Source organism: Corvus moneduloides, chromosome 4, assembly GCF_009650955.1.
Source record: "Corvus moneduloides isolate bCorMon1 chromosome 4, bCorMon1.pri, whole genome shotgun sequence".
In the NCBI taxonomy this organism is placed as follows: domain Eukaryota; kingdom Metazoa; phylum Chordata; class Aves; order Passeriformes; family Corvidae; genus Corvus; species Corvus moneduloides.
Window position 1 is genome coordinate 49,915,063 of NC_045479.1, and position 27,342 is coordinate 49,942,404.

The following is a 27,342-nucleotide window of genomic DNA, read 5'->3' on the forward strand; positions in this document are numbered from 1 at the left end:
CCACGTTCTGTCACTGTGCACCACTGCAGAGAGCCAGCCATCATCCGACTGACACCTGCCTTTGAGATATTTATATGCGTTAATGTGATCCCTTCTCAGTGCTCTCTAGACTAAACAGGCCCAGCTGCTGCAGTCTCTCCTCATAAAAAGAGATGCTCCGGACCCCAAATGACCTTTGTGGCCCTCAATTGGACCCTCTCCAGCAGCTCTTTGTGTTTCTTGTACTGAGGAGCCCAGAACTGAATACAGCACTCCAGATGTCGCCTCACTAGGGCCGAGTAGAGGGGCAGGACCACTTGCTGGCCATACTCTTCCCTATGCACCCCAGGCTACCACTGGCCTCCTTGCCTCAAGGGCACACTCGGATTATAGCCCGAGATTTCCTCTTTTCTTTTCCTTCGGGAGGCTCCGCGTTTGCCGGTATCTGTACCCGAAGGCGAGAGGCTGCACCAGCGGCACCTTCTCCGTGACCCCCGGTCCCGCCGGGGCTGACTCACGGCCGGGCGGGGCGGCCGGCGGGGCGGGGCGGGGCGGCCGGCGGGGATTGGCTGCCGGGCCGGCGGCGGCCGGCGGGGATTGGCTGCCGGGCCGGCGGCGGCCGGCGGGGATTGGCTGCCGGGCCGGCGGCGGCCGGCGGGGATTGGCTGCCGCGCGGCCTTTGTTCGGCTGCAGCCACTGCTGCAGGGCAGCGGAAGTTTGAGCGTCGCGGGGCGCGCGAGCGGAGCGTCCTCCGTGGGAGCTGCCTCACAGCCGGACCCGCGCCGCCATGAACCTAGAGAATAAAGTGAAGAAGGTAAGGGGGGCTGCCCGCCGGGTTATCTGCCGCCCCCGCCGGTGTCCGCTCTCCGGAGAGTGGCGGATCCGCCTCGTCGCTGCAGCCCCCGCGGGGACTGCCCTGGGGTCGCCTCCCCGGTGCCGGGATCAGCCCTTCCCGGCGCCCCGCTCTTCCTGCCCGGCCCCCGTCGCAGAGGTGGGAGGCAGCAGAGCTGCCTGCCGGGGACCTTCCGCTGCCCCGGTGCCCATAGAGCCGGGCTGCCTCGCTGCTCCCGACCGTAGGTAGTCGCCGCAGTCGGTGCCCCAGGTGGGGACGTACCGCTGTTCTGTCATGCAAGTAAAACATGTGTTGGGTCCCCCCAGTAAACCCCTGAGATCTGAGAGTTGTTTTCGTATATGTACCCTGTGTATGTAGGTATGAAACTTAAATTACAAGCAGCCAAGACTCTGTCGCTACGTTAGTGATTATTTTCTGACCTGTGATGTGACTATCTCCTTACAAGTGTGATGTCAGCCTTCCTATGCATTACCCCCTTGAGCAAGAAGCCTGGGGTTGGTTTTTCTTTCTTTTTAAAGGCGTATTGACTAGTTAGTTGCGTCAGACTGGCAAGAAACAAAAGGTAAGTAACAGAAAGCAATGGGTAATCCAATTGTATTAAATCTCTTTCCAAAACTCACAATTTAAAACTTCCTATGTAAAACTGACTTAAGGTGGGATATTCATAGGCCTCTGCTTCTAGTTGTTTCACAAATTAAATGTAGTGCTAAAGCACTGACTTTTTTAAATTAAAAACTTATTTGTAGTATCTGCTTTGATACTATATGATATGGGAAAAGGAGCTTTATATGTGAACATGAGTTAAATCTGTACATAACCTTCATTGATATATGAGAACTAGTCTTTTGAAATGCATGTTGTATGAACGTGTGTGGGGTTTATTCCTCAACTGTTTTATTTAAAGGTAGCAACTTGTTTTAAAATACACATATGCATTTTTGTATACCTATGTGCTTTTCCAGCTTGCAGGCCAGAAACTGACTCGGGAATGGGAGTAGTTGTTTAGTGTGGAAGGCTACCTGTTAAGGCTGAATCCTAGCAATGGTTAGCCTTGAGCTACAGCTTGCTTCAAGTGATGTCAGCACATGATAGTGTCACTTGGGTGAGGATCCTGCTTTGGAGGAACTGCCTGTATCAACCCCCAGTCACTAGGCCATCAGTGAATAGATGGGTGTAGCTAAGTACTATCGCTGTCTTTAGAAGCTCGTTGTGTGCACAGGGTTGCTCCCCTTGTGTGACTCCTTGTATGTAATGAAAATCAGCTTCTTGAGTAGATTTGCTTATATTTACTAAGCACGATTTCAAACTGAAACTTAATGGCATCACAGAGCTTGTTTGCTGGAAGTTTATTGAAATCCAGGAGGTGAGAGACACATATTTGTGGAAGATAGAGCAGTCTAATTCAGAATTTATTCCTCTAAAGAGAAAATAAATATGGGGTGTGAAATGACTGATAAAATTCTGCTGATAATGGAGTCTTGGTTTGAGTGAACTTGTAGTTGCTGAACATCTGCTTTAAATTGCACTGTCATTATTGGGTAGTTGTGTGTGGTTTAAATTTATTTTACTATTTTTGTCATATTTTTCTTCGCTCATCTTTTACTTTTCTCCTTTATCAACTTCAAAGATTCTGAAGACTTTTCTGAGCCTGCTCAGATAGACACAGAAGCTACAGCTGCAAAAGAAAACCAGCAAAGCTCTGTTTATTGAAAGTAGTTTGTATTTCTATTCTGTTCTGCTTTAATACTAATATGCAGAGATGTCTATGATTTGAAAAACTTCACATTTTCTCTGTTTCTACTCTATGTATATTAAGAAAACTATTTCTGTTATTGAGCTGTTTCCCCTGCCTTGCTCTCATCTTCTCCTCATCTTTTTTTCTCTTTGTAACTTGGGTGAAGCTTATTTCCCAAGAGAACAGAAGAGTATCTGTTCCGAGGGAGAACTGGGAAGCTTTGCTAGGCACCAGAGAGTTTGGTACAAAATTCTTCTTTTTTGACTACCAAGATTTATTTAACCAAAACTTCTTAGATTCTGTACACTGATTAGAATAACAGTTCATGTCAACTCTGGAATAACTGTGTATCTTCTTTTTCTGACCTTTAATTCCAATTCTCAACCTGTTTGTTTTATTATCTTTTTGCTTCTCTCTTTTTTGTCAACTTCCCTCTTTCTTGAAGGGTGGAAGAACATTCTGAGAAGTTTCCAGTCAAGTTTATCAAAACCAGTAAACTACTTGGCTTTTAGAAGAAACTTCTCCTGAGGTGGAGATGCCTGTGTCAGAGTTTGTCTGTCAGCAGCAATGGGTTGCTTTACCACAAGTTGTAGTTCTCACCTTTTTTTGTCTTGCACCCTGCACCAAAATAGCTTAAGTCCTCCTACAAAATGTACTTTGTACTTTATGTAGCTTTCCATTTTGTAGTGACTTGTATGTATTTATTGCCTGGCAAATAACGTGGTAAACATTATGGACTGCTGAGTGGCTAACCTGCCTGTTGGGTTGGAAATTCCTAGAATACTGGGGTGAAGAAAGCAGGAATTGTCATGTTGTCCCCAGATAAGTAATTCCATTGCTTTTTTGAACTCTTTAAGTTTGAGTTTAGATGTTGTCTATTCTGTAGTCCTGGTGTTCAGCAGAGCAGAAGGAAATGAATGCCTGTTGGAGCAGCATGCAGTGTGGAGGCTCAGACACTCAGCTGATGCTGTAGAAAAGCTTCTTCCCCTGCCTGCAACTGCTAATTTATAACTGTACAGGGTAATATATTAGGATGTTTTCTGTTTCTGGAAAACTTGATAGATGAAGCTTCCAAGGTGACATTCCTAAGATTTCTCTAAGTGTCAGTAATCCATGAGTCCCCTATTCAGTTCTGAGCTTCTGTATTGTCTCTTTGGAAAGCTGCTACATACATTTATATCTACATGTCTAGATTTGTATAAAGAAAAAAAGCACTCAGAGAAAGTCTGTTTTCCTTGTTGGTACCAGGTTTGGTGGGTTTTTTCCTCCAAATGTAGCAGTTCTAGCACAGTTTGTCTGAATGGAATTGCTTCCTTCCAGTGGAAGACTGCTAGGACTCCAGCAATGTACCTGTTCAGCAGGAAGAAATACTGCCCCACCTGCCGCAATATCTAACCCATCCTTTCAGCAGTGGATACCTTATATGTTTGCTGCCTTGTGACAGGAAAGCACCAGTCCTGTTTAACATACCCTTCTTAAGGAATCTTAAGGGCACAATTACTTGGGTCAGACTTTTAATTTAAGTTCTACTATTTGGTTTCTTTCATGTCTTGTAAAACTCATCTTGCTGTCTTAACAAGTGGCCAAAGCAACCAGTACTACCTTGTAGCCAGATGTCTTGCTTGATCTGAATCCTGGGCTCTGGACAACCGCAGCCTGCCAGAAACAGAAAATTTCAGCATGAACTTTCTGCACTGAGCAATGTATGTGCAGAACATATGCAAATGTGTGAAATAACGTGTAACTTTTTTGCAGTCAGTTCACCATGCTTTTTATATATATTAAATGACTGGCAAACATCTAGGCAGTGAATAGTGTCTTTTTGGCTGCCTTGTGAATACTGAGACCTTCATGGTCTGTTACAATTTCCCTTTCAAGGGGATGGGGAGTTTAAGGGCAACTGTACAATTTTCTCCTTTTTTTCTCAGAAGAGATTGGATTTGCCCTTGCATTTGAGGATCATGAAGATAGTGTTGTGTATAAAAATATTGCACAACAGAGCTGAAGGCTAAAAACAGTATCTCCAGCTTGAAAAGTACTTGTGAAAAAAACAGACCACTGCTTCTCCCAAATACAATATATGCTGTGTTCTCAAACCTTGCTTTGAGGCTATAGGGAAAATGAAGATTTAATGCTTTGTGTTGAAGACTCTAGCAGAACTTTGTTCTAAAAGTCTGGATTCCTGCCCTATCTGCCACCTCTGAACTTGGTAAAATGAATCAGTAGGTCACGGTCCTGCTTTTCATCCCTGCTGGCAGCATGGTCTCGTGCTTCACTAGAGAAAATAAGAATCTGGCAGTGAGTCTGTTCCATATAAACTTTCACAGTATAATACTGGCTTTATAAAAAGAACTTTGATTGTGATGGAGAAGGGGCCAGGCAGTTTGGGGGGGAAGAGATGCAACTTCTCTAAAGTGGAATTTGTGCATGGTTATTTTTCTATGGTGTGAGACTTAGTTTGTTCTGTTACAGTTGGAAAACCAAACACAGAGTGCTTTAGACATTGCTAAGTCAACAACTGTAATGATCTTTGATAAGTGAACGGTGAATAAAGTATGTATAGGAGCAAAGTCAACTTTTCTGTGTTTTGCAAAGCATGATTTAGTAATGTCTGCTGGGCTGCACTTCCTGTTGAGGTCACTGTTTGTTTTGGTGTTACTGCTATGGAAACCCATTATAGTAGATCTTTTCTGCTGTTTCATATGTACAGTAAGATCAAGGAAATGTACTTTCATTCAGGAGTGAGTTTTGCCTGCAAGTAGAAGAATGAAAACATTTATGAAGATGTGAGAGGAGCTACCTCAGTTTTGTTCACATGGAAACTAAGTAACTGCTTCCTGCATGTGCTGTGGGGTTTGAGGGTTTTTCCCCCATCAAAGTTAAAAAAAAAATTTTAAATTTTGTGATGACTTTTTGAAACACCTGTCTGAATCCACACCTCTAGTTATTTTTTGTTCAGTATCCCTGGATAGAAGCTTGGCAAATATGGCAAGGCTAAATTAAACTTTTTGACTTTTACTTTTTTTTCCTATGGCAAAAGTACTCCCCAGGTGTCTGACTATAAAATATCATGAAATGCCTGAAGAGAAGGTCAAGAAACTCTTTGAATGCAGGACTGCGTGACTTTTAAGATCAGATGGAGCTTTCTTGGATAGGGTATAATTATAAGCCAAGTATTTTATAGCAAGGGGGAAAATTAGCTTACTTTGAGTTACAGTATTCTGTCATAAAAGTAACAAAGATCTGCTTCTGCAGTTGTTCCTGGAAAAAAGAAAGAAGTGTTTCTATTTTCCTCCAAGTAAGTAATAATAATGGTAAGTAGCAATTGTCAATGAAACTTGATTGGTAAATGTTGCTTAAAACAACTTTTTTTACTTCAAAAAAGTGTACTGAACGTGTCATGCAAATTACTGTCTTATTCCTGGCAGATACAAAGTTTATAGATATTTACATCTACCCCCTTGTAACTGTAATGTAGTGTATTTTAAAGTTGTATTTTACAATCTATCCTAAATAGATATGCATGTTTAATTTATATATAACTAATACTTATGAGCATGGGATGTGTGTGTGTATATATATACATATATATGTGCATGGTGTTTTATAGAGGTGTGTATGTACAAAACCCCCTAATACATAGTTTTTGCTGATGACCAAAATTGGTGGGGTTCTTTTAGGGCCTGGTGACCTTCAGGAAGAGTAGGGCTGCTAAGATGAAAGCATGTCACACTTGTTACCTAGTCTTAAAATTAGTACAGATCAGGGGAGTAAGGAGGCTTCTGTCCTGACATTTCCAGAATATACCTGATCTAACTTGTACTCCAGTACTGCTGTGTATGTGTTGCTGGTTTTGTTGTTTTGGTTTGGTTTTTAAGTCTGCCTAACTCTTTATTTGTGCCTTGTTTTCAGTCTGAGGTTGTCTAGCTACAGCTTTTAAAAGCAGAAAAAAAGCAGCACTTTCCTGCATGACTAAAGCTCCTAAAAAATGAATATGTAGGTGTCCAGGCCTGCTTCTGAAAACCTAATATTAGAGGATGCAACTGGGTAAGAGTGCTGATGTCAAAACAAATACATGGAGTATTATGAAAATGCCTCTGCAGTACTGGATGATGGATAGTGTGGTATTGGAGGTTTAGAGATAGTGTTACAGTGTGTGTCAGATGCATGCAAACTAAGCTAGTGTAGTGCTGCACTTTGTGAATAAGGAAGGCTTGTTTTCTGTCCAGCTGAGCTAGCTTTAATAGGTGTTAGGCTTTTGAAGGTACACTATGTAGCAGAGTTCTTAAATATTTAAATTCTGAGCTATTTGATATTTAGTAGAAGATATCACAATAAAATAAATTCCTGGGACTTACGTATTATCAGGCAACTGCAGCTCCTTGATTTATTCTTCTACCTGTCCTGCCCAAATTATTTTTCAAATATTTTTCTTGGATGCAATCACTTTTTGGCATCCTTCTTTCTGTGCAAAATGAACTTCTGTACCCAGGCTTCTTAATTCCAGTCAACTCTTCCCTAAATGAAAATGCATATTAAAAAACCCCATGTCACATTTGCAATCAATTTTATTAGACATGTTAAAAACAAATACAGAGTGGTTCATGGGATACTGTTCTTCATTACGGATCTGAATTTTTTTTTCTTCTCATACAGTGTCTGTCAAAGTCTTATAAGAGCATTGTCCAGATATTCATATGTCTTTGGTAGTGGTTTGTTCTTTTTTTCATTATGGAATCTTAAGAAGTAGCATCACTCTTCTGTTTTTAAAGATTAAATGTTGTAACCTATTTTAATTTTCAGTTTGTTGTGTTTCCTTGCTAGAGAAGACTTCTGATGGTACAGAATGGTACAGATGCAAGATCAGGTCTCAGCAACAGAGCATGCATAGCAATGAGATTTCTCATGGGTTTTTTGGGATTTTTTGTTTGTTGTTCTTGCTTTACCTTCCCTTTTTTAAAAATGCCTAAAGCACATTAAGATGTACTAGAAATCTGTTGTGCTATACAGGTGTTTTCCCACTCAAACATCCAAATAGATCAACAGTTAGGTAATCTTCAAAACAGAACATTCCTAGCATTTTATGGTAAATCCAAGAATAGCTTTAACATGGATCACTTCAGTTCTGTGTTTGGAGCACTGAAGAGCACAGGAGAAAGATCTGCAAAAAGGATAGTGAAGAAGATTTAGTTCTAATCTGAGCCTCACTGTTAATTGTTGCAATCCATTCTCACTGTATAGCCACATGCTTTCAAATTCTGGAGGAATCTGTAACATTGGAAAGGTTTTTGATCTTTTGCAGAGGCGAAGTACCAGTATGATGTCTTACTGTCTGTTGCAGGGTGAAGCTCACCTGTTTGGTGGTACAGGAGTCCTCTTGGGGTGAGGAAGGAAAAGCAGCTGAGGCCTGAGTTAATTCTGGTCTCTGGGTGGGACTGAGGAGATAAGAAATCTTCGATAAACTTAAGAATAAACCCTTCTGATAAGTCAGGTTTGAACTATTTCATAGGAACTGCTGTTTCTCTTGCACATCTGAACAAACTCTTAGACACTTGAGTATGATCATTTGAGTTTTTAAGATGACAGTAAGCTTGTGTTCATGACTCCTTACTGTAAAGTCAGCCAGCTTTTGTCACTGGATTCCAGTCTGAACTGAAATGGGGCAGTTTTTCACTAATTGTCACTTGGCTGTAACCATTTAAAGTTTTTTGCCTTTGAGTATTATGTAATCTTGAAAGCAGCATGCAATGGGAGATCTCAATCATAGTTACATCATCTTCAGTGCTCAGGCTATTTAAATCTATATTGGGTATTTTAGTAATACCAGATGGGTTTGGTTAGCTTCTGCTGTAAAATGAAAATTAATGGTGGTAGACGGACAGGAACCTTTTTCTGGCACTATTTCAGCTGACCTATCTGTGCCATTTCTCCCATAACTCCATTTTTGGGGAAAATGGGTTCCCTCCTGTTCTCAGGCATGCATTACCTCTGCTGTGCTCAGCCTGCTCTGTATCTCTTGAGTGCTTCAGCTTCGAGCTGGCCATGTTCTACGTGGGGATAGACATGGGGATAGATATGGGTCGCAGTAAAGAAGCAGCACACTGCAGTTTTAGGCTTTCTGAATTTCCTAAACTGCAGCTGAATTGGCTGCTGAAGAAGAAAGTGACTTCTGAGGCTGATGCTTCCTTAGAGCTGAAGGATGTCCTGTTACAGGACTCTGGAGAAATGTGTAATGCACCGATTTCTAGATAACAATAGCCCACAGTGCTTTTGAGTTTGGCTGGTTTATATCTTAATTTTTGGCAAGCAGCCACGTAGTTTCTCTGTCAGAACAAAGGTTGAGGCTGTGTGTGCATCTAGAATCACATCTAATCTGGTTTTCAGTGTGCCTCTCAGTCTTCAGCTAAACCTTTTCCATAAGGTGCCCAGACATCCCTTCTTTCTGTTTCACAGCAAACTGAAAAACCTGTTTCAAAAGAAGTTTCATTTGCTCATTCATTTGTCTCAAGCTGCACAATCATTTACATAATGATGTGCTCATTATTTCTAGGGAGGGAATGTAGAATCCTGTATTTCTGAAGAAATCTGCCCTGACGCTGCTGGCTGTGAAAGTGCAAGTAGACTGGCTGGTTGTTGTCCCTGTAATCTGGAGAGAGAATATGTTCTGGGTGGAGCATTTAGATAACACGTATTTCCTCTCCTTAATTTGTTTCTGAAGAGGGGTTTTTTTTAGCTGAAAAGAAAAACAAAAACTTAAATGTTAGGAGGCTTGTAAATTATAGCTAAAATGGATTTTGCAATCTTTTAATATTTCTTACTTGAATATCAGATTGTTTTGGGAATTCTTGAAATGTCAAGGTTATTTCTCTGTACTATAAAACAGTATTCTCTAAACAAGTGATCCTATGTTTCCAAATCTTGTAATTACAGTACTAAGGAGTTTATCACTATTTCTCTTTCTTCTCATTCCACTCTTTTTGAAGGAAGGGATAGCCTGAGCATAAAGAAATAATGCCAGTTTGTAACTGAAGTAGCAACAAGAGAGAATAGGTTAATGGTGTCTTTTTTTTGGGGGGGGGGGGGGGGGAGATGGGGGTTTTGGGGAGTTTTGTTTGGTTTAGGGCAGTTCAAGCATATTTTAACAGCTTTTTAGAGAGGATGACTTTAGAAACCAGAGAAACAACACTAAATAAAAAACAATCTGTCTCTCCTTCCTTCTTGCCATTCCCCCCCTCCCCCCCCCAAAAAAAAGGCAGTTGTCTTGTGTTGGTTTAGCTTCCTTTTTCCCTTTAGAAAACATCCTGGCCAACATCTTGTTCTCTATGAGTGTGAATTGAGAGGAGTGCTCGGTTTTTTTGTGGTACGTAGTGGCTGTGCATGCATATGGGGATCTCCAGATTGCAGATGAGAGGACTCCTATAAATGCCCATCTTCAGTGGAGATGAACTTTTATTAACCAGTTAGTATATCAAAAGTGTGGCTGATGAAGAAACCTAATCTTTTAAGTTATGTTTAGCTTACATACCTACTGGTAGACTTCAGGTTAGCACCTGTAACGTGAACTTCTTGAGCCCCTAGGTTGATGAAGATGTCACCAGGATCACAGCCAGCTTGTATTTCATCTTGCAGATATGCAAGAAACAGTGTTATGTCCTTCCCTGCAGTAGCTTAATAGCTGCCAGCATACGTCTTTTGTCTAAATAGATCACAATCTTCAGGAAAGTTTTCGTCAGGGATGTCTGATGACTGTTGAGGCAGTGATCCTTTAAATTATAAAATCACTGAAAATATGCCATTTGCTGCATTTTGCTGTGTGTTCTGTATTAAACAAGTGGTTTGTGAATAATCTTATCTTTATTTTGGACAAACAAGTTGAAAGTTGATCTGGTTTATATCCTTGTACAAACAACAATAGTAGTATGATTTTGCTAAGTAAATGGCAAACTTAATAATAAAACTGTATCACCACATCTAATTAACTCTGACATTGTGTTGTTGTTGCCAGGACAAAAATTAGTACCAGAAGTTGTCAGTTCTAGCTCAGTTTCCATTCACGGTAAAAGCCAAACTGCAGGTGAGCTGTTTCTACCTACAGCTCGTTGGGAGCGCTCCTTGTGCTGCCTGGGGGTGTGGGGATGGGTTCCTCTCTGCGTGTTGGGCATGAGCCTGCATACCCAGCTGTGGCCACATTTCCATGGTCCTTCATGTGTCTCATTTGAGAGCAGTGTTCCTCAACGGTTTAAAGCGCTGGAGTGAGACATTTGAAATTTACTGCATTATATGAATGCATAAGTTATCGTGCTTCATATTTGTTTTTCACCTCATACTTCAGGTGGCTGTTACTTGGTTAAATTTGCTGATGTGTTGCTATGTTGTGTGAATACCTAGCCTTTACTGTGCATTGTTTTTTATAGTCTCTCATATTTCCTCTGCTAAATGAATTGGTCATCCATACTTTTGAAACCCTTTGCATATCACTTCTGGTCATTGCTTTTGCTTACTGTGGTGTTTTTCTTTCCCCTCGGAAAGTAAGCTGGTATGAGTCCAGCTGAAATGTAATTGTACAGGGTATATGCTACTCTCAGTTACTATCAGAGTAGCCTCAAATATACTCAGAAATATTAGACATATCACTTAGTTGTTTCCTTTATTCCAGGTTAGTGCATATAAATGTGGGGTCTGTTTATTTCTTGATCTCCTGTATTTTGCCAAGTCATATACTGTAAATCACTTTGTCCAGACAGCTGGATTAAATTGACTTGAGATCTTCTGGCCTCACTACTGTGGTTTCACAGCCTTAGACCCAAGGAAATGCTGCAAAGAATCTACTACTTCTCTCATGTGAAGTTTGTAGAGCAAGCTGGGCTGGGGAGACAAGTCGCCAGAAAAATACTTGGTTTTGTCTAAGGCTAACTCTGCCTGCTTAGCTCAACCCTGTGTACAGGCTTGTGTGAACACTGCTACTTATATGGATACAATAGGAAGGTGAGTGGATCCCAAAATGCTGTCCTTATGTCAGCTTAGTCAAATGCTTAATCTTTTGCTTTAGCTGTTGATTGCAGATTATAAGGGCATCAGTAAGATCATTCATGCAGCATAATTCTTGAAGCTGACTGTAGTCATCTTGCTCTGTACACAGATGGGCTTGGGCCATGAGGAAGGATTTGGTGCCCCCTGCTTAAAATGCAAGGATAAGTGTGAAGGATTTGAACTTCATTACTGGAGGTAAGTGACACCAGGTGTATCCTAAGCTGTGACTCAGCACTGCAGACCTTGACACATGTATGCAAATGTCTAAGTAACCACTTAAGTTCTCTCTCTCAATTAAACTATTAAGATGCTTCAAAAAAGCTGACACAGTTCAGGGCCAGAACCTGTCAGCTACGTAACAACAGAGTATCTAATCACTTGTGAACATACATTTCATCTGCCCTGAAGTGAATGGTAGTACTTCTACTGCAGCATTTGCTTTAGCCGACTGAACAGTTGAAGTAGATTTGTAAAAATATGTCTAGCCTTATGATACGAGACATGACAGGAAGAAGTGTGTTTTATCTCTGTAATAAAATGCTTTTTCAACTCCTGACTAAATACATAAACTTTGATCTGAGATGCTAGGTAAAATTATTTTAAAAATATGTTGAAACTTTTTATACACCTACAACTTCAGGTGGGGAAGAAGTGTCACAATTCAACTAAGTTAGATAATACTGAGCCTTGGATGGTGTGCTGATCCTAAACCAGTGAGTTGATGATAGCAGTAAATAGTCTGTCATTACTTGTTTAGAAACTTTGTATTTTATTAAGACCTTTCTTGTTTTACTGAAACAAGATGTATATATGTATATTAATGCATATTTGTATCAGTGATCCAGTTCACTCATAATACTGGGTGTGCTTTAAGATGTGGCTTAGTAATTCTAATTTTGTAGAAAAAAGGTCTTTCTCAAAGGGAAAAGCCTGAAAAGAACAGAAAAATAATTGTTAGTAGCACTAGCACATGCTATCAATGAAAATTATTGCATTTAACCAATGCTGTCTAATTACAGTGAAAATTGCATTTGCAGTAGAGCTTTGTTTTGTGGGGTTTTATAAGGTAGCCATAGTGGCATTAGTTGCTGAGAAGGCCTAGGAGATTTTACATCTTTGTCTAAATGTTTGACTGCAGATGAGACTGTTTAGAAAACAATCAGCCAAACAAAGACAAAACACAGCAAAAACTTGATATAAGTTGATACATAATCAAGAAGTTATAGTCTTATCTGTAATATGTAGCTGTAGAAACAACTAATGACATGGATCAAGAAGTGATAATGCACTAGTAAGTAAATGTGCTCATCTAAAGATAAAAGATGTAATTAATTTATGGAAAGACTTTTTCAATACGCACTGCGTTTCTGAGGGGGTGTGTGTAGAAGTAATAGTAAAATAAAGCAGAATTAATGTGTGTAAGTAATGCAATAAAAGAGAATTTTAAGAAGTACAGGAGTCAATAGTGTTTATCCATGGTTAGATGAGAAATTGTATTACTTTCTACTTGAAAGCTCTTTTGTTCATAGTCACTGTGATAGATGGGGAAATCACGAGTGGGGGAGGAAAAAGTCCAGTTAACTTTCTCTTTTGGTTTTTTTTTTTTTTTTAACTTTTTCTGAGTTCCTAATGTTATACCTTGTAATTGCTAGTTTTTTCTTCAACATGAAAGAATTTGGAGTAAAAAGAAGTAAAATGGCTAAAGTGGTTTAGTCACATCATAGTATGATTGCAAAGTCAAAATGTGCCTGCTTCTGTGTATATTTGGGGATTTTTGCCTGTTTTTCTTTATCTGTGTTGCACTATCTTCCTGTGGTTAGGGCTCATTGTGTCAGGTCCTGAATACATAGCTCATCAGAACACTGTCTCTCCTAGAAAGTAAGAGCTTGTAGGCAGCATGGAGTAAAGAGAAAGTAATGAAAAATATGTAAAAACAGTGACTATTTAGCTAAGATTTAATTTGGAAATTGAGTTCATATAGGATAGACCAGATAAATAAGGTGGCTGGAAGTAGTCTGAGAAGTTTCATCGAAGTGTCAGACAAACATGGTACATGCCTCCGAAACAGTCAAAAAGTTCACAATTGAAACACTTCAAGAATGGGTTAGAAAATGCTGTTTCTCCAGCTGAGCTGTTGCTGGGGACAATAAGGGTGTGAATCTGAAGTCTTAATTCAGCTTTGTGTAAGTAGTTTTCAAAGGAAAAGATACATTAATATTCTTTGCATGATGCATGTATTTTAGTAGTCCACCACTTAAATGGAAAGTGATGCATCCCAAATATCTGTTTACTTAGTCCTTAGTGTTTAAATCTGAAACTGTTTTAAGTAGGAACAAACCGTAGCATAAGTGGACAGAATATTGTCTTTATAACATGAATAGTCAAAATCAGTTCAAGTTTACCCACTTTTTTCATTGCTACTCCTCTGTAAAAGACAAGTGTTGAAGTAAGAATTGTAATTACAGAAACTGTTACACATTGGGAGAATAATTGGGGGTAGGGATTGACCCTCGTCAGCAGCCAAACACCCACACAGCTGCTCACTCCCTGTCCCAAACATCAGGATGGGAGACAAAAAAGGAAGAACAAAAGTGAGGAAACTTACAGGTTGAAATAATTTAACAGGTGAAGTGATGGGTGAGCAAGTGATGCAAAGGGAATCACTGGCCATCTCCCACTGCACACTGATGCCCAGTCAGTCTCCAGGCAGTAACTACTCTAGAAGTCAGAAACCCTGACTTCTTCACGCTCTACTTCTGTTGTATTGCTGATCATGACATTGTATAGCATTTAAACCTCGCTGACCAATTTGAATCAGCTGTGCCCCTTCCCAGCTTCTTTATTTGCCAAGGTGGGGGCAGAGTTCAAAAACGGGGAAGCCTTGACTTTGTGCCAGAAGTGCCCAGCAACAGCAACTCCTGTGGAGGCTGTTTTTGCTGCAAACCCAAAGCACAGTTCCGTAAGGCATTATGAAGACGGTGACCTCCGTGCAAGCCAGATGCAGCCTCTTAAAGCGAGGCAGTAGCGGCCGCGTGTGCCGGGCGTGGTTCTGCTGCGGGCTGTGCAAGGCGGACACTGCCCTCTCCTGGGGACAGCCGAGGAGCTTCAGCACATCGCACAGCTCTTGCTCTGATGCATGAGAACGGTGCTCCTCAAAGAGACAACATGTAATTTCTTTTTGTATTTCCATACAAAAGACCCTCATTTCTTCCTCGGGGGAGTCAGGTTGTAAAGTGCACAAAAAATCCAAGTATACCTATCTAATAGCAGGGCTTTACAAGGAGCTGCTACACCCTTCTTTTCTATACTGGGAGTGTTTGGAATATATCTCTTCTGGGGTGGCACGTGCTATTTTAAGCAGTTTGTGCTGTAAATCTTGACACACTGTGTGGACAGGTTTTATCGGTGCAGAGCTGTAAATTGAGGCTAGTATAGAAATGGTGGTAAACCAAGCCTTTAGTAAAATTTATCCCTAAATTTTGAAATTCTGATAGCCTCAGTGTTGCGAGCTGAACACAAAATGAGTAAAATGAGAGATGTGGTCTGCATCTGGTAGTTGGATGGTAGTTGACTGGTTAACAGTTACCTGGTTTATCTTAGTGTCTTAATAGCTTTTGCTTTTAAAATTGTCATTAGAATCATGCTTCTGTCCAAGTACAACAGCAGCAGAAGTTGGGGAAGGTCTTCTTCATTCAGGTGTTGGATTTATTTTAGACTGGAAAACAACTCCCACACATATCCAGTGGCTCAGGCAGATTGAAAGAGACTGCTACTCAGTTACATATTGCTCTTTGGGAATGTATTTCCCACTAGAGGGAACTATGGGACTGGAGTCAGAAGTTGCTAAAAGCAGGAGGGAAGGTTCTGATTTATCTTGATTGCGTATATACCAGAAAGCAGTAACTGTCTCTGGTGTGACCTGCCAAGATGTTAAAAAAACTTCAGAAAACAAGACTCTCAAGCTTGGGAATGATCTTTTTCAGCGTCTGGCTTCTCTGCACAGATGCAGTACGTGGAAGGCAGGGACAGCCTTAAGTAGGATTTAAGATTTTCTCATAGTGCAACTGACAGGGAAGTACTGAGATGCAGTTCAAAGCAGATGCAATTACAACAGCTGTACTAATAGCAAGAAAACATAACAGAAGGAATCACAGCATCACAGACTTGGATGAAGAGGCAAAATGCCTTCTCAGTAAGTTCACTGATGATGCAAAGCTGGGAGGAGCGGCCAATACACCAGAGTACTGTGCAGCCCTTCTGAAGGATTTTGACAGGTTGGAGAGATGGGCAGAGAAGAACCATCTGAAATTCAACAAAGGCAAATGCAGGGTCCTGCACCTGAGGAAAAATAACCCCATTTACCAGCACAGGCTGGAAGCTGACCCTGCTGGAAAGCAGCTCTGTGGAGAAGGGCCTGGGGGTCCTGTGAACAGCATGCTGTCTGTGAGCCAGCAGTGTGTCCTAGGGGCCAGCAAGACCAATGGTGTCCTGAGGTGCGTTCTGCATGTGGAGTGCTGTGTCCTATTCTGGGCTCCTCAGTACAAGAGAGACATGTAGCTCCTGGAGTGGGTTCAGCAGAGGGCAGCAAAGCTGATTAAGGGACTGGAGCATCTCTCTTCAGAGGAAAGGCTGAGGGAGCTGGGCCTGTTCAGCCTCAAGAAGAGACAACTCAAGAGGGGACCTCATCCATGTCTATCAGTATCTGAAGGGAGGGTGCCAAGGGGATGGAGCCCAGACTCTGCTAAGTGGTGCCAAGCAGTAGGAGAAGAGGCAATGGGCAGAACCTGATGTACAAGAGGTTCCACCTGAATATGTGGAAGAGCTGCTTTACTGTGCAGGTGACTGAGCACTGGAACAGGTTGCCCAGAGAGGTTGTGGAGTCTCCCTCACTGGGGATATTCAGGAACCCTCTGGACACAGTCCTGTGCCGTATGCTCTAGGTTGGACCAGATGACCCACTTTGGGGTGGCCTACTGTGACCGACTTTCAACCTTACCCTTCTGTGATTCTGTAATGGGAAGAGGTTAGCCTTTCTGCAGGGAGGGCACAAGCCTCAGGATTTGCCAGGTATTTGTTGAGGATTTCTCTTTGCTTGCAGCTGCTGCCTCCTGTCACTAGGAGCCAGCATAGGAAGGATCATGATCTATCTTGTTTTTCCTTTCCATGCACCAAAATGTAGAATATCAGGAGGGCAGTTAACATTCGAATTTGGAGAAGGAACTGGAAGTCTTTGATCCTTGCTGTCAGCAGATATTCAGGACACAGGAGTTCATCACTTGAGAGGATGGAATCTCTATACATTTCTTCCTTGTGCTTTCTAACTACTCAAGACCTGCTAGCAAGGCACTGTCTAATAGTTGTGTCTTTTACAGTGATACACAATTTTTCATTCCACAGATTTTGAAGTTTCCTCCCTATCTTCCATGTTTTGAATGGGAAAAGCTTTTCAAGTTGCTGAGATGTGTGTGAAGGAACATTGCTTTGCTTTGATGAAGTCCTGAGAGCTGTAAAGACATAAGCAGGAGTCCCTAAACCACCTTCAGTAGGGATCTTGCTGAATGTCCTCAAGTGAAGGACGTGTTCAACATGTTTTCAACAATGTAGATGGAGAGAACAAGAAATTTTCCGTGCCTGTCCTCTTGACAGAGTCAGAGGAGATAAAATTGTCTAAGCTTATATGTTTTTATGTATTTATATGTCTGAGTGTATATAGCAGCAATTGTTTTTTCTTGCACATGTGAGGTGTTCACTTTAACATCACTGATAAAAATAAAGCATCAGTTATCAGACAGACTTGTGAAATTTAAATTTGAGGTAGTGAAATGGGGTCACTTCACTGAGATAGCTATGTTAAAGCCAAAGCAATGACGAGCTGTTCTGTTCTAAAGAGAAGTAATTGGCCATATACCTTCTGCAGACGAGACAGTGAGTGACTTATGAGCAGGATTGCGCTGTGGCAACTTAGTGAAAGAAGTTAGGACTAAATTGTAAACAGTACTGTTCAGGAAGAATTATGTGTGTAAGTGTTAACTGGATATCTTTTAGTACTGGAAATTACTCAAGAGGAGACATTATAAATTAAGACAGGATACTTTTTTTGGCTGTTAGCAGCTGTATGGACATCTTCATATGGCTGAGATCCAGAGGGAGTGTTGGGGAGCATGGGAAATGACAACAACCTAGGGATTTTCCTTTGATTTACTGAGATCTGCTGACGTCAGTTGTGACTCAGCATTCTCCACATTCTTTCTGTATTGTTTTGTCCTGTATTCAGAGGCATAGTGGTACATAAGTCCTAATGCCAAGGCCACTATTACACTTGTAACATAGCCCCTGTAACAGCTTCTTGCAAGCTCTTGACAAAGAATTGTTCACTTAACTTTGAAAGACCAAGGAGATTAGACTGAAATGTACACAGTCAAATTCTTAATTTCAGTGGGTGCAGGAGTGGGGAAGATTAGCGAGTACGTCATTATTTTCAATGCAAGTATAAAGCACAGCAGTTTTATGCCAGTTTTCACAGTGAGTCCCAGGAAGGACCTAAGGACGAATTGTGTGCTTTCACTTCTTTGCAACTACCTATTTATGACGAAAGCAAAAAAAAAACCTCTCGCAGATACTGCAGTCAGTGAAACATGTGAAGCCTTCAAGGTGGAACCGAGAATGATGACAGCAGCTGAGTCAGGGTGTTCATCTAATTGAAAGTAGAAACAGGATCTGTAAGCTATTCGGCATTCTGAAAGAATACTATTAGAAAAAAAGATACTCAATTTCATGATGTAACATGAGCGAAAATAAGGTGCTCTTGTGGTTTTTCCAGCACATGTGAAAGTCTCAGGACAAATTTCCACTACAGCTTGTGGAAGGGTGGTATGGTCTCTGCAGGCTTTCAATGCTGCTTTACTGTAGTTGGATTCTGTAGAGTGGGAGAGTGCACAGCCTGTCACGTGGCAGTTGTGACCACACAGGCAATACAGCAATATGAACTGCTCTTACTGAGGTCTGTCTTGCAAGCAGAGCAGTTCTGGAAAGCATGATCATACTTCACTTGAGTAAGTTTGTGCAGGGTACCTGACAACACCTGGTCATTCACCAGTGTTATTAAATCATATCCTGTCAAGACGCAAGACTAAAACTGGGGGTTACTATTGCTAAAGATTTAAGTTGTAAAAGTAAATAAAGTGCTTGGTGTCATTGTTCAGATGGATGAACTGCTTCAATTCCAGTAGCATGTGTACTGTGAGGCATAAAGCTGCATGATGATCATGATGTAATCACTAAATCTGCAAAAAGCAAGGTCTGATTCTGTCACCTGGTATTAGATCTCAAAAAAGGTACGATTGAGAATTGGTAATAAGGTATAATCACATGCATGCCATAAAATGAGCAAAGTGAATATGTATTGCTTTATTAGTACATTAAATAGTCTCTGAGTATTAGCTATGTGAAGGACCTGTGTAGACAGATGCTGAAGATCTTGCAAAATTTTGTTTCGAGTGCTTGAGATGCATAGTGTGGCTTTTAGGCTTAATGGGCAATGCTAGCTCCTGCTTGAGTGTTTTGGTAAACTGGGAGATTGCAAAGTGATTAGTGTTTAGTAGCTATCCAGATAAGTATCAGCTTTGAAATTCTGCACATCTTTCCTGTTGTGGAAATGAGTTGGAAGCTGTCAGGCAGTCTACACCTCAATTAGTGATCTCTTCAGGTATTTGTGTTACAAAGTGGAGTCAGTTCTGCTTAACATTCTTACTTTGCATGAGTGGCTCATTTTTATTGTAGAGTTAGCTATTTTTCTTTGGAGTGGGCTTTATAAATTAAGTTACCACAATGTATGGTTTCTGTATAACCACATGACCAGGGCAGCATCCACTGCACACTGAAATGTTAGTACCGTACATCCTAAACTGGTGTACATATAGGGAGCATATGTTTGGGACTGGCTCTGTATAACTTCAGGTGGTCAATTAAAGGTCCTCCTTCCTTTTCCATTACCTCAGGGGCCTGCTATAGTCATGGCATGTTCTTGTTCTGTTCCTGTTACATACCGTAGCTTAAGGCACCTAACTTGCCTTCAAGACTAGAAAGCAAGATGCAGAGCAACATTAGAGTTTGATGGGTTTTGGCAAGCAGGGTTCAGAAGCCTTTTGCAGGTAATAGTTTATGCTATTTGCTGTATGAAGGATAAATAATGGGGTAAAATACTGCTCATTCCTCTTCAAACTCTAGAGATCCAGAAGGTTGATATGTTTTCTTAGTCTATAGTAAGAACCTGTAGTTAACATCAAGTTTCACTAATTTCTGTATGCTGTGGCTGACTGCTGTGAATGGAAGTTTTGGAGACACCACTAATAAATAATGGACTAGCTTGTCTAATCCAAGGTTCTGTGAATTGGTTAATTACGCTTAAAGTTACAAATTGCTTTCTAATATTCGTTAGCCAAAGTAGTTGAAATGTGTTGTTTATGAAAGAATATCATTTATATCCGGGTTAGTAGATATACTTCTACCTTTTAAGGCTGTTTTCTGTGAAAATTCTCTCTACAGCATGTGCCAGAGTACCTCTGACTTGGTCCAGAGCTGTTTTGAAAGGCTTTGTCCATATAAGCCTTTCACTTTTCTTTCGTCTTCTCTTTAAATGCTGTGCTTTGAACAGAACTTGGTGCAATAACAGTCTTTGTCTGTCTGGATCCATTTTCTTCCTTTCTAGGAAATATTTGTTTCCACATGATTGGTTATCCTTTGATAACCAAATATCATGCATACAGTGAAATACATACGAAGAAAGTAGTATAGTGTGTGTAACTTTGAATGTATGAAGAGCAACTGAAAAACTGAAAGTCCAAGCAAATGATTTCTGGGATAGTCATGTTGATGCATTAAGTTATCGTATAATAAATCTGGTAGGTGACTGATAATGGATATGTATGTGTTTGACCAATACTGAGATGTAACTGAAGGAATGACATAGCATCATATTAAAAATGCGTTAGTGTAGTCAACTGATAGCTATCTGATAACAATATCTGTAAATAAACAATGTAAATAATACAACAGGATACATAAGGAAGTGTTTGACATATGGCCGAAAAAATATGTATAATTCCTAATCAAAGCGCTGAAAACAAGGGTTTGGGGTCCTGGTGATGTTACTACACACCAGATGGTGTGAGATTGTAATTTTGTTGCTTTTTCCGTGAATTTCAGAAAAATATGCCGCAACTGCAAATGTGGCCAGGAGGAGCATGATATCCCTTCAAGCAATGAGGAAGATCGGAAAGTGGGGAAACTCTTTGAAGATACGAAGTACACAACCCTCATTGCAAAGCTGAAGAACGATGGCAATCCCATGTATAAACGCAATGTAATGATACTGACCCACCCAGTGCCAGCCAAGAACATATCCATTGATACTGTGACTTATGAGTGGGCTCCTCCTGTTCAGAATCAGACACTTGTAAGTCCAACTCACATTTTTTCATGTTCGAGGTAGGAGTTGGTGGGGGATAAAGTAGTAGAGCTTACTGGAAGGATACGTTTTCCTCTTGTATCTGTCATCTTGCTTTATGGATGCTTGTTTGTAGAAGTTCTTTAAAACCTTGGGAGATGAGGTAGTTTTTAATAGATAGGATTAAGAGTTATCTGCTGAGTCCAGTCAATTTCTGTAACCTGCTTTTTTTTTTTTTTTTAAACAAACTTGAAAAATTTGCATGGGGTGTGGGCAAAAAAAGCCAAACCAAACACCACATCAATTTATTTTATTGTTTAAAGTTAAGGGGAACACTTAGTCTTGCTTATAGCTTTTACTGTATATGGTAAGAACAAGGTCAGTGTTGACATCTGAAAGAGCAGCTCCCTTCCAGTATATTTTCAGTTGAAGTAGATGAGATGGTAGATAGCTTTCTGAGAATTTTGCTTCACTTTTCAAACTTTGATTACTAATTTATTGTACTAAAATGTTGTGCAATCCATGCCAGAATTACATTATCTCAAATTATTCCTTTTCAGTGAATTAATCAAACCTTGTGCAGATAAGACTTACTAATTTGATTTTTAAGCTTTTCTTTGCTTTATTAAAACTAGAGCTTTTTTTTTTTTCTTTATTTAGCTAGAGTTATTTCTTCAGTGGGCTGTATGCCCCAAGCAGATTATTTCAGATTCTATTTTTCTAAGACTATCCTCAGGATCAGTATTTATAGATAGAGACATGGTGCTGTGCTAATGTTATTTACTCAGAGAAGTAATAACTCTTTCCTGTATGTTGTAAAAGGCTTAAAAGGGAGCCTGTCTCTTTCTCTGGGAAGAAGCCAATTAATGCATCTGCTGTATTTTATCTCCATTATTGTTTCAGGAGCTTAATGTTTATGGAAAGAACCTTGTTTTTGACAAATTTGACTGTCACTAAAAACTGTACAGATTATTTTAGTTGTGTTCGCTTATGAGAATGGGTATGTAGTTGAAGTGCCATCTGATATCTAACTCTTCCTGATTCAGGCTAGACAATACATGCAGATGTTACCAAAGGAGAAGCAGCCTGTTGCTGGCTCAGAAGGCGCACAGTACAGGAAGAAGCAGTTGGCAAAGCAGCTGCCTGCTCACGATCAGGATCCTTCAAAATGCCACGAGCTTTCCCCCAGTGAAGTTAGGCATATGGAACAATTTGTGAAGAAGTACAAAAAAGAGGCACTTGGTGTAGGACATGTCAAGCTCCCTGGTGAAGTGGAAGTGAGAGCTCCTGATGAGAATAACTTGAAAAATGGTGACAGAGGGATCTCATCTGCTGTTGGAACAGTGGAGGAGAAGTCCCCAAATCAGAAAGCATCTCAATATGTAAGTATAAGAAGGGAAAGATAAGGCAAGAAGGTATATTATCATCCGAGTGCTCTATTTGGTCATTTTAGCCCAATTAAATTGTTTGTTAATTTGGAATAGTAAAAATCTGGGGAGAGAAAGGAAGAAGGGGAACTGGAAAATGTTGTGAATGTCTGCATGGAGCCTTGGTTTCTGACAGTATTTAATGCACTGCAGCAAATAACTTCCCGGGTGACTCTTTTCATCCTCAGTGCAAAAACATGTTAGCTTGGAGATAGTATATTAGGGTGGCTTTTACAGAGTAATAATCAAAAAGCTAGTGTCTTATGGACTAATTGCTACGTTCTTCTCCTCTTGAAGAGTTTAGTTTAATTTTAGAAGCTTGTTTTCTCCTCTTTCATGGAAGAGCACTAAAATTACCCACTTGATAAATTGTGTTTAAAATTAAATGAAACTGAGGAATAATAAAGTTACACCTCCATCCTGTGTCCAACAAGTTGAGCCATACAATGGCTTTTTTGACCAGCCTTTTCATATTCAGCTCCATTTTCTTAACTATTTTTTTTCTTTGGCATCTGATTTCTCCTTGTAATAGCTCAGTGAAAACCAAGGTATATAGAACCACCTAGTTTTCATTGATATTTCAAAAATCATAGCCTTAATCAAGTATTTCTTACATAACTACTGCTGTGCGTGTCTCAGCTACCAATCACAAAAACAAAATAGGGGTAGCGTTACTGAGGGAACATTAAATCAGTTTAGTGGAGGTAGACATTACTTAGCAGTGTCAAAAGCTCTACTATAAGCTGATTTCTAGAAATGTTGCTATTATATGTATGAATCCTTAAAATTATTTTCCTGCGCGTTGCTTACAGAAAATTAATATACAAGTTTTAGATGGAGAAAAAGTTTTGCTTAACACTGGTTGTAGAACGTAGCTTTTGGTGTTATTGAGGGGTGTGGTGTGGATTTTTGTTGTTTGTTTTTTAACTGACAGTATATATGACTACTGGTGTGAAATATAAAATCAACACATTTTAGCTTTTTGGACATGGCCACTTACCCTAAAAATTTTCAAGCTGTGCCATTTGGTTACCTGTAGCTATTTGCTAATTATATATATATATTTTTTTTTTTTTTTTTTTTGGTCACTGTCTTGTTATGGAGAATCTAAGAAACTACAAAGTTTTTTTACCATGGCTTGATTAGGTTACTGTCATTTTGTCTTAAGTCAAGCTTTCCTTCTGGTTTACTTTGGTTTCACAACAGCAATCCCAACTTACCTCCTCAAGGAAGACCTACAGAAATACACATCTTGCATTGTGCCCTGCTGGCCAACTACCTTGGACTACAATAAGTCAACAGCAGGAGGCACTCTGTCCTCTTGAGTAATTGTATCAGAAGGTGCTTTGTTTTTACATTATACCTGTTTATCACTTCCATACTTTTCTTACTCCAGCACCTGACTATTCTTCCTGCAGTTTAAGCCAAGCATATATTATCACTGTGGCAGTAATTTAGAAAGAGACTTGTAGGTACTTAATAGTGTAAGTGAATATTTGGGTTGCTTACCTATTGTTAGGTATTGAGTTTACACTGGGTTAAATAATTGGGATTTAGATATGTTATTTTAAAGTATATTGTGGGGGTCTGGTTTCTGCAATGAGACTCTGTTTTGCCTATACGATTTAGCATTATCTCAACTGCTTTTTAACAGCTCAAAATAAATTGATACAAACAAGAGCCCTTAAATACTTAGCAGAAGTGCCGTCCTTGTCTACACTTTTTTTTATTGGTTCTGCAGCCTTGCTCATCAGATTTTCTTGTACATTGTCTTTCAGACAGAGTTTGAAAGCATGTATTCTTGTAGCTGTGGTAAAAGGAATCTCTTGAAAAAATAATTTTCATTATAGGAATAGACTGCAGTTCTTTGAAACCTGATAAAAAATAAAAAAGCAAACCAAACAACACTAACAACCAGGTCTCCACTATTAATGTAAATATACCTATAATAATTGTCTCTGTGTTTAAAAAATATAAAGCTTTCTCACTATGACTGAAAGCTGAATTAAAGAAAAATAGATACTCAGCATATTTTCATCTTGTAAAGGAGGAAATTTTATGTACCTTTTAACCACCAAAGCTGGAGATGTTGATGGTAAGCAAATGAATCCAATTGCCTAGACCTGGGTCTAGGCAGCTGCTTAACCTTCCAGTGGACTTCTCTTGGAGTGTGAGGTCTAAAGTAGAAAGGTCAGAAAGCTTTATATACATGTATATTTGAACTTTCCCTTTCATTAGTTTTTCTGCATTCTGTTTCTGTTCCAAGTTATTCTTCCTCTTTTGGTGTCTTTCTGTATATCTTTTGAAATTATCTGGCATGTGGGATCTGATCAATATATCTTACAGCTGAGGCACTTTATATGTATTTTATTTTTATATGCACGCACAATTAAAGCCGTTTGTGGCTGATGTGAGTCATAGAGGAAAACCTTCCCAGGATGTTCAGCCCAGTCTACAGACCAGCTGGAGTGCAGGAAATGCCAAACTGGTGATTAAACTGTAGATAAAAAATTTTTGGTTCAGTAACATAAATCATCTGTGGTTTTTTACTTGATGGCAAAACCCTCTCTGTAAGCAGGTATGGGGCAGAAGGCTGACTATGAACTCTCTGGAACTATTTGTAGTCTAGCTGTGTACATACACTTTGTAGGTTATCCATAGTCACTCTCCCTGTCCTAAGATCATTACTCACAGGCTGTTGGACAGCAGCCATGGGTGACTAGCATCCCTAGAACACAGCTTTATACAGAATCAGTTTGAAATATTCACTTTTTATTTTCCTCACCAGTGATGCAGATATGGCTTGGTATTCTCATGACCTCTAAGTACAGCCATTTCCTTGTCATGCGTTCTAGTCATAGTTCGTTAGCTTGGATGGAGGCTTATTATTCTCTTCTTGTTCCTGAGCATGTAAGGTTTACAGAGCATAACATGAATTTTGATTGCTTGTTATTTTCTTTAAACACTGGACTGCAATTGCAGAATGTGAATACAGTGAAGTACAACAATCCTTTTAAGGAGCACTGATGCTATGACAGTAGAATGTGCATCATCTTGAATTGCTTAGTTAAACCTAAACCATGGTACAAGTATATCCTGTACCACTGATGTGTCTACTCATGGGATTAAACTTATGCTTTCATTTCAGTCTGGAAAGATGGAATTTATTAAATATATCGATAATATGTAATTTTTATAAATATACCTCTCAAAGACTTAATTAACTTGTTAATAACCTCTTTCCAGTCCTGCTATCACTGCAAGCTGAACATGCAGGAAGGTGAGCCAGCTGTCTATGCAGAACGTGCTGGATATGACAAATTGTGGCATCCAGGTTGTTTTGTCTGTTGCACCTGCAGTGAACTTCTAGTAGACATGATCTATTTCTGGAAGAATGGTAACCTGTATTGTGGAAGACATTACTGTGATAGCGAAAGACCCCGCTGTGCTGGATGTGATGAGGTAGGAAATATCCTAGTCCTTTCTTGTGGCTCGTAAGTTTGTTCCCCAGAGAAGTGATTAAGAGTTTTAGTAAAACATTTCAGTGCAGGAAGATGATATGCCTTCAGCAGTTTAGTTAATATTCTAGTTACAGAGAACTGAAACCAGTATGGACACTGCACATTCAGGAAGATCCATAGTTTGCTTTGGATTTGGTGGTGATTTTGCACAATCTGTGGGGACACAGGATGTAATATGTGAGGGCAAATTCTTCCAACAAGTCCCAGTTATGCAGTTGTTTCCCTTATCGGGGCACTAGGGGCTGAACTGACCCTGGGCAGTTCAGGGAACAGCAACAGGGAACAGCCCTCCTGGGGCCTCTGGCATTTGCGGGCTCTTGGGAGCAGCATGGAGGCTTTTGGGAAACAGTTAAACAATGGTGGAACTGCTGGGAGTTCCTTGGAAATTCCAAAGCATCCAGAGGCTAGATTTATTGAAAGGTGCACTGTTCAATTGAATGTACTTGTTTACTTGTATACTTGTTTATATCTTCCTCATAGCTAATATTCAGCAATGAATATACTCTGGCCGAAGGGCAGAACTGGCATCTGAAACACTTCTGCTGCTTTGACTGTGATTGTGTTTTGGCCGGGGTAACCTATTTAACAGTGAATGACAATCCAGTCTGCAAATCCTGCTACGTGAAGAACCATGCTGCGGTAAGGTCCTTACAGATGTCTTGGTGTTGTGAAGGAAGGGAACATAAGTCCGTGGAGCTTCAAACTCTTACTTTCTCTTAGTCTGGGAGTATCTGAAGAGTATCAATTGAATGTGTGTTTAGGTTTGAGTCAGTCATCTTTTTCCCCTTCGGGAAAAAAAACCCACAACTTTAAGCAGGCAAGTGTTCTGTCAATTCATAAACTTGAACAAAAGCCACTGATGGCAGGGGGGGAAAACTGTTGGAAAAATACCTTGAACTTAGCCAGCGGTGAAGCAGGATTTGGTAACAGAAGGAGTAAAGTGGGTGAAGATGAGTGATGCTGCTAAACATTTAGTTCTCATCAATTGTAGTTCATTGAGCCTGGTGGGAATCAGCTTCAGCTGATCTGCTAAAAGCCTGTAGTGGTAACTGCAGTCTAGGTACTTTTGTTTCTTTTATTTCTAACCACATGTGTTAAAAAGAGTGATTGACAGGATAAAGCTAGAAGTTTGGAAAAGAATGGCAGTTCTTGATTCTTGCTTATGCTGGAAACTAGTCTGAGATGATGGTCCATTCATATCTGTAAGTTAACTAGCTACTAGTTGGGGGCTCAGTCTAATGTGCACCTAGATGGTTTATATAGTAAATGGAGAAAAAATTTATTATCTCTAGTTGGTAGTTAATAATATTTTGAGGTGGATGTGAGGAATTGTTTTTTTGGAGAGGCTTTTT

The 27,342-nt window shown here is 40.1% G+C and overlaps 1 protein-coding gene across 2 annotated transcripts in view; it reads left to right on the forward strand.

Moving 5' to 3' along the window:
- The first annotated feature begins 677 nt into the window (after positions 1-677).
- The window catches only part of TES (testin LIM domain protein), a 28,592-nt gene continuing 1,927 nt past the window's right edge, over positions 678-27,342 (forward strand). Inside the window, exons 1-6 of one of the 2 annotated variants that reach the window (XM_032106893.1) lie at positions 678-793; positions 11,707-11,792; positions 20,802-21,051; positions 22,089-22,424; positions 25,716-25,931; positions 26,471-26,629. In XM_032106893.1, coding sequence (XP_031962784.1) covers positions 767-793; positions 11,707-11,792; positions 20,802-21,051; positions 22,089-22,424; positions 25,716-25,931; positions 26,471-26,629 — 1,074 coding nt within the window. In that variant the 5' untranslated portion in view covers positions 678-766. Of the gene's footprint in view, positions 794-6,634; positions 10,642-11,706; positions 11,793-20,801; positions 21,052-22,088; positions 22,425-25,715; positions 25,932-26,470; positions 26,630-27,342 lie in introns of those variants that run through there. The other variant, XM_032106894.1, reaches the window with a different exon arrangement.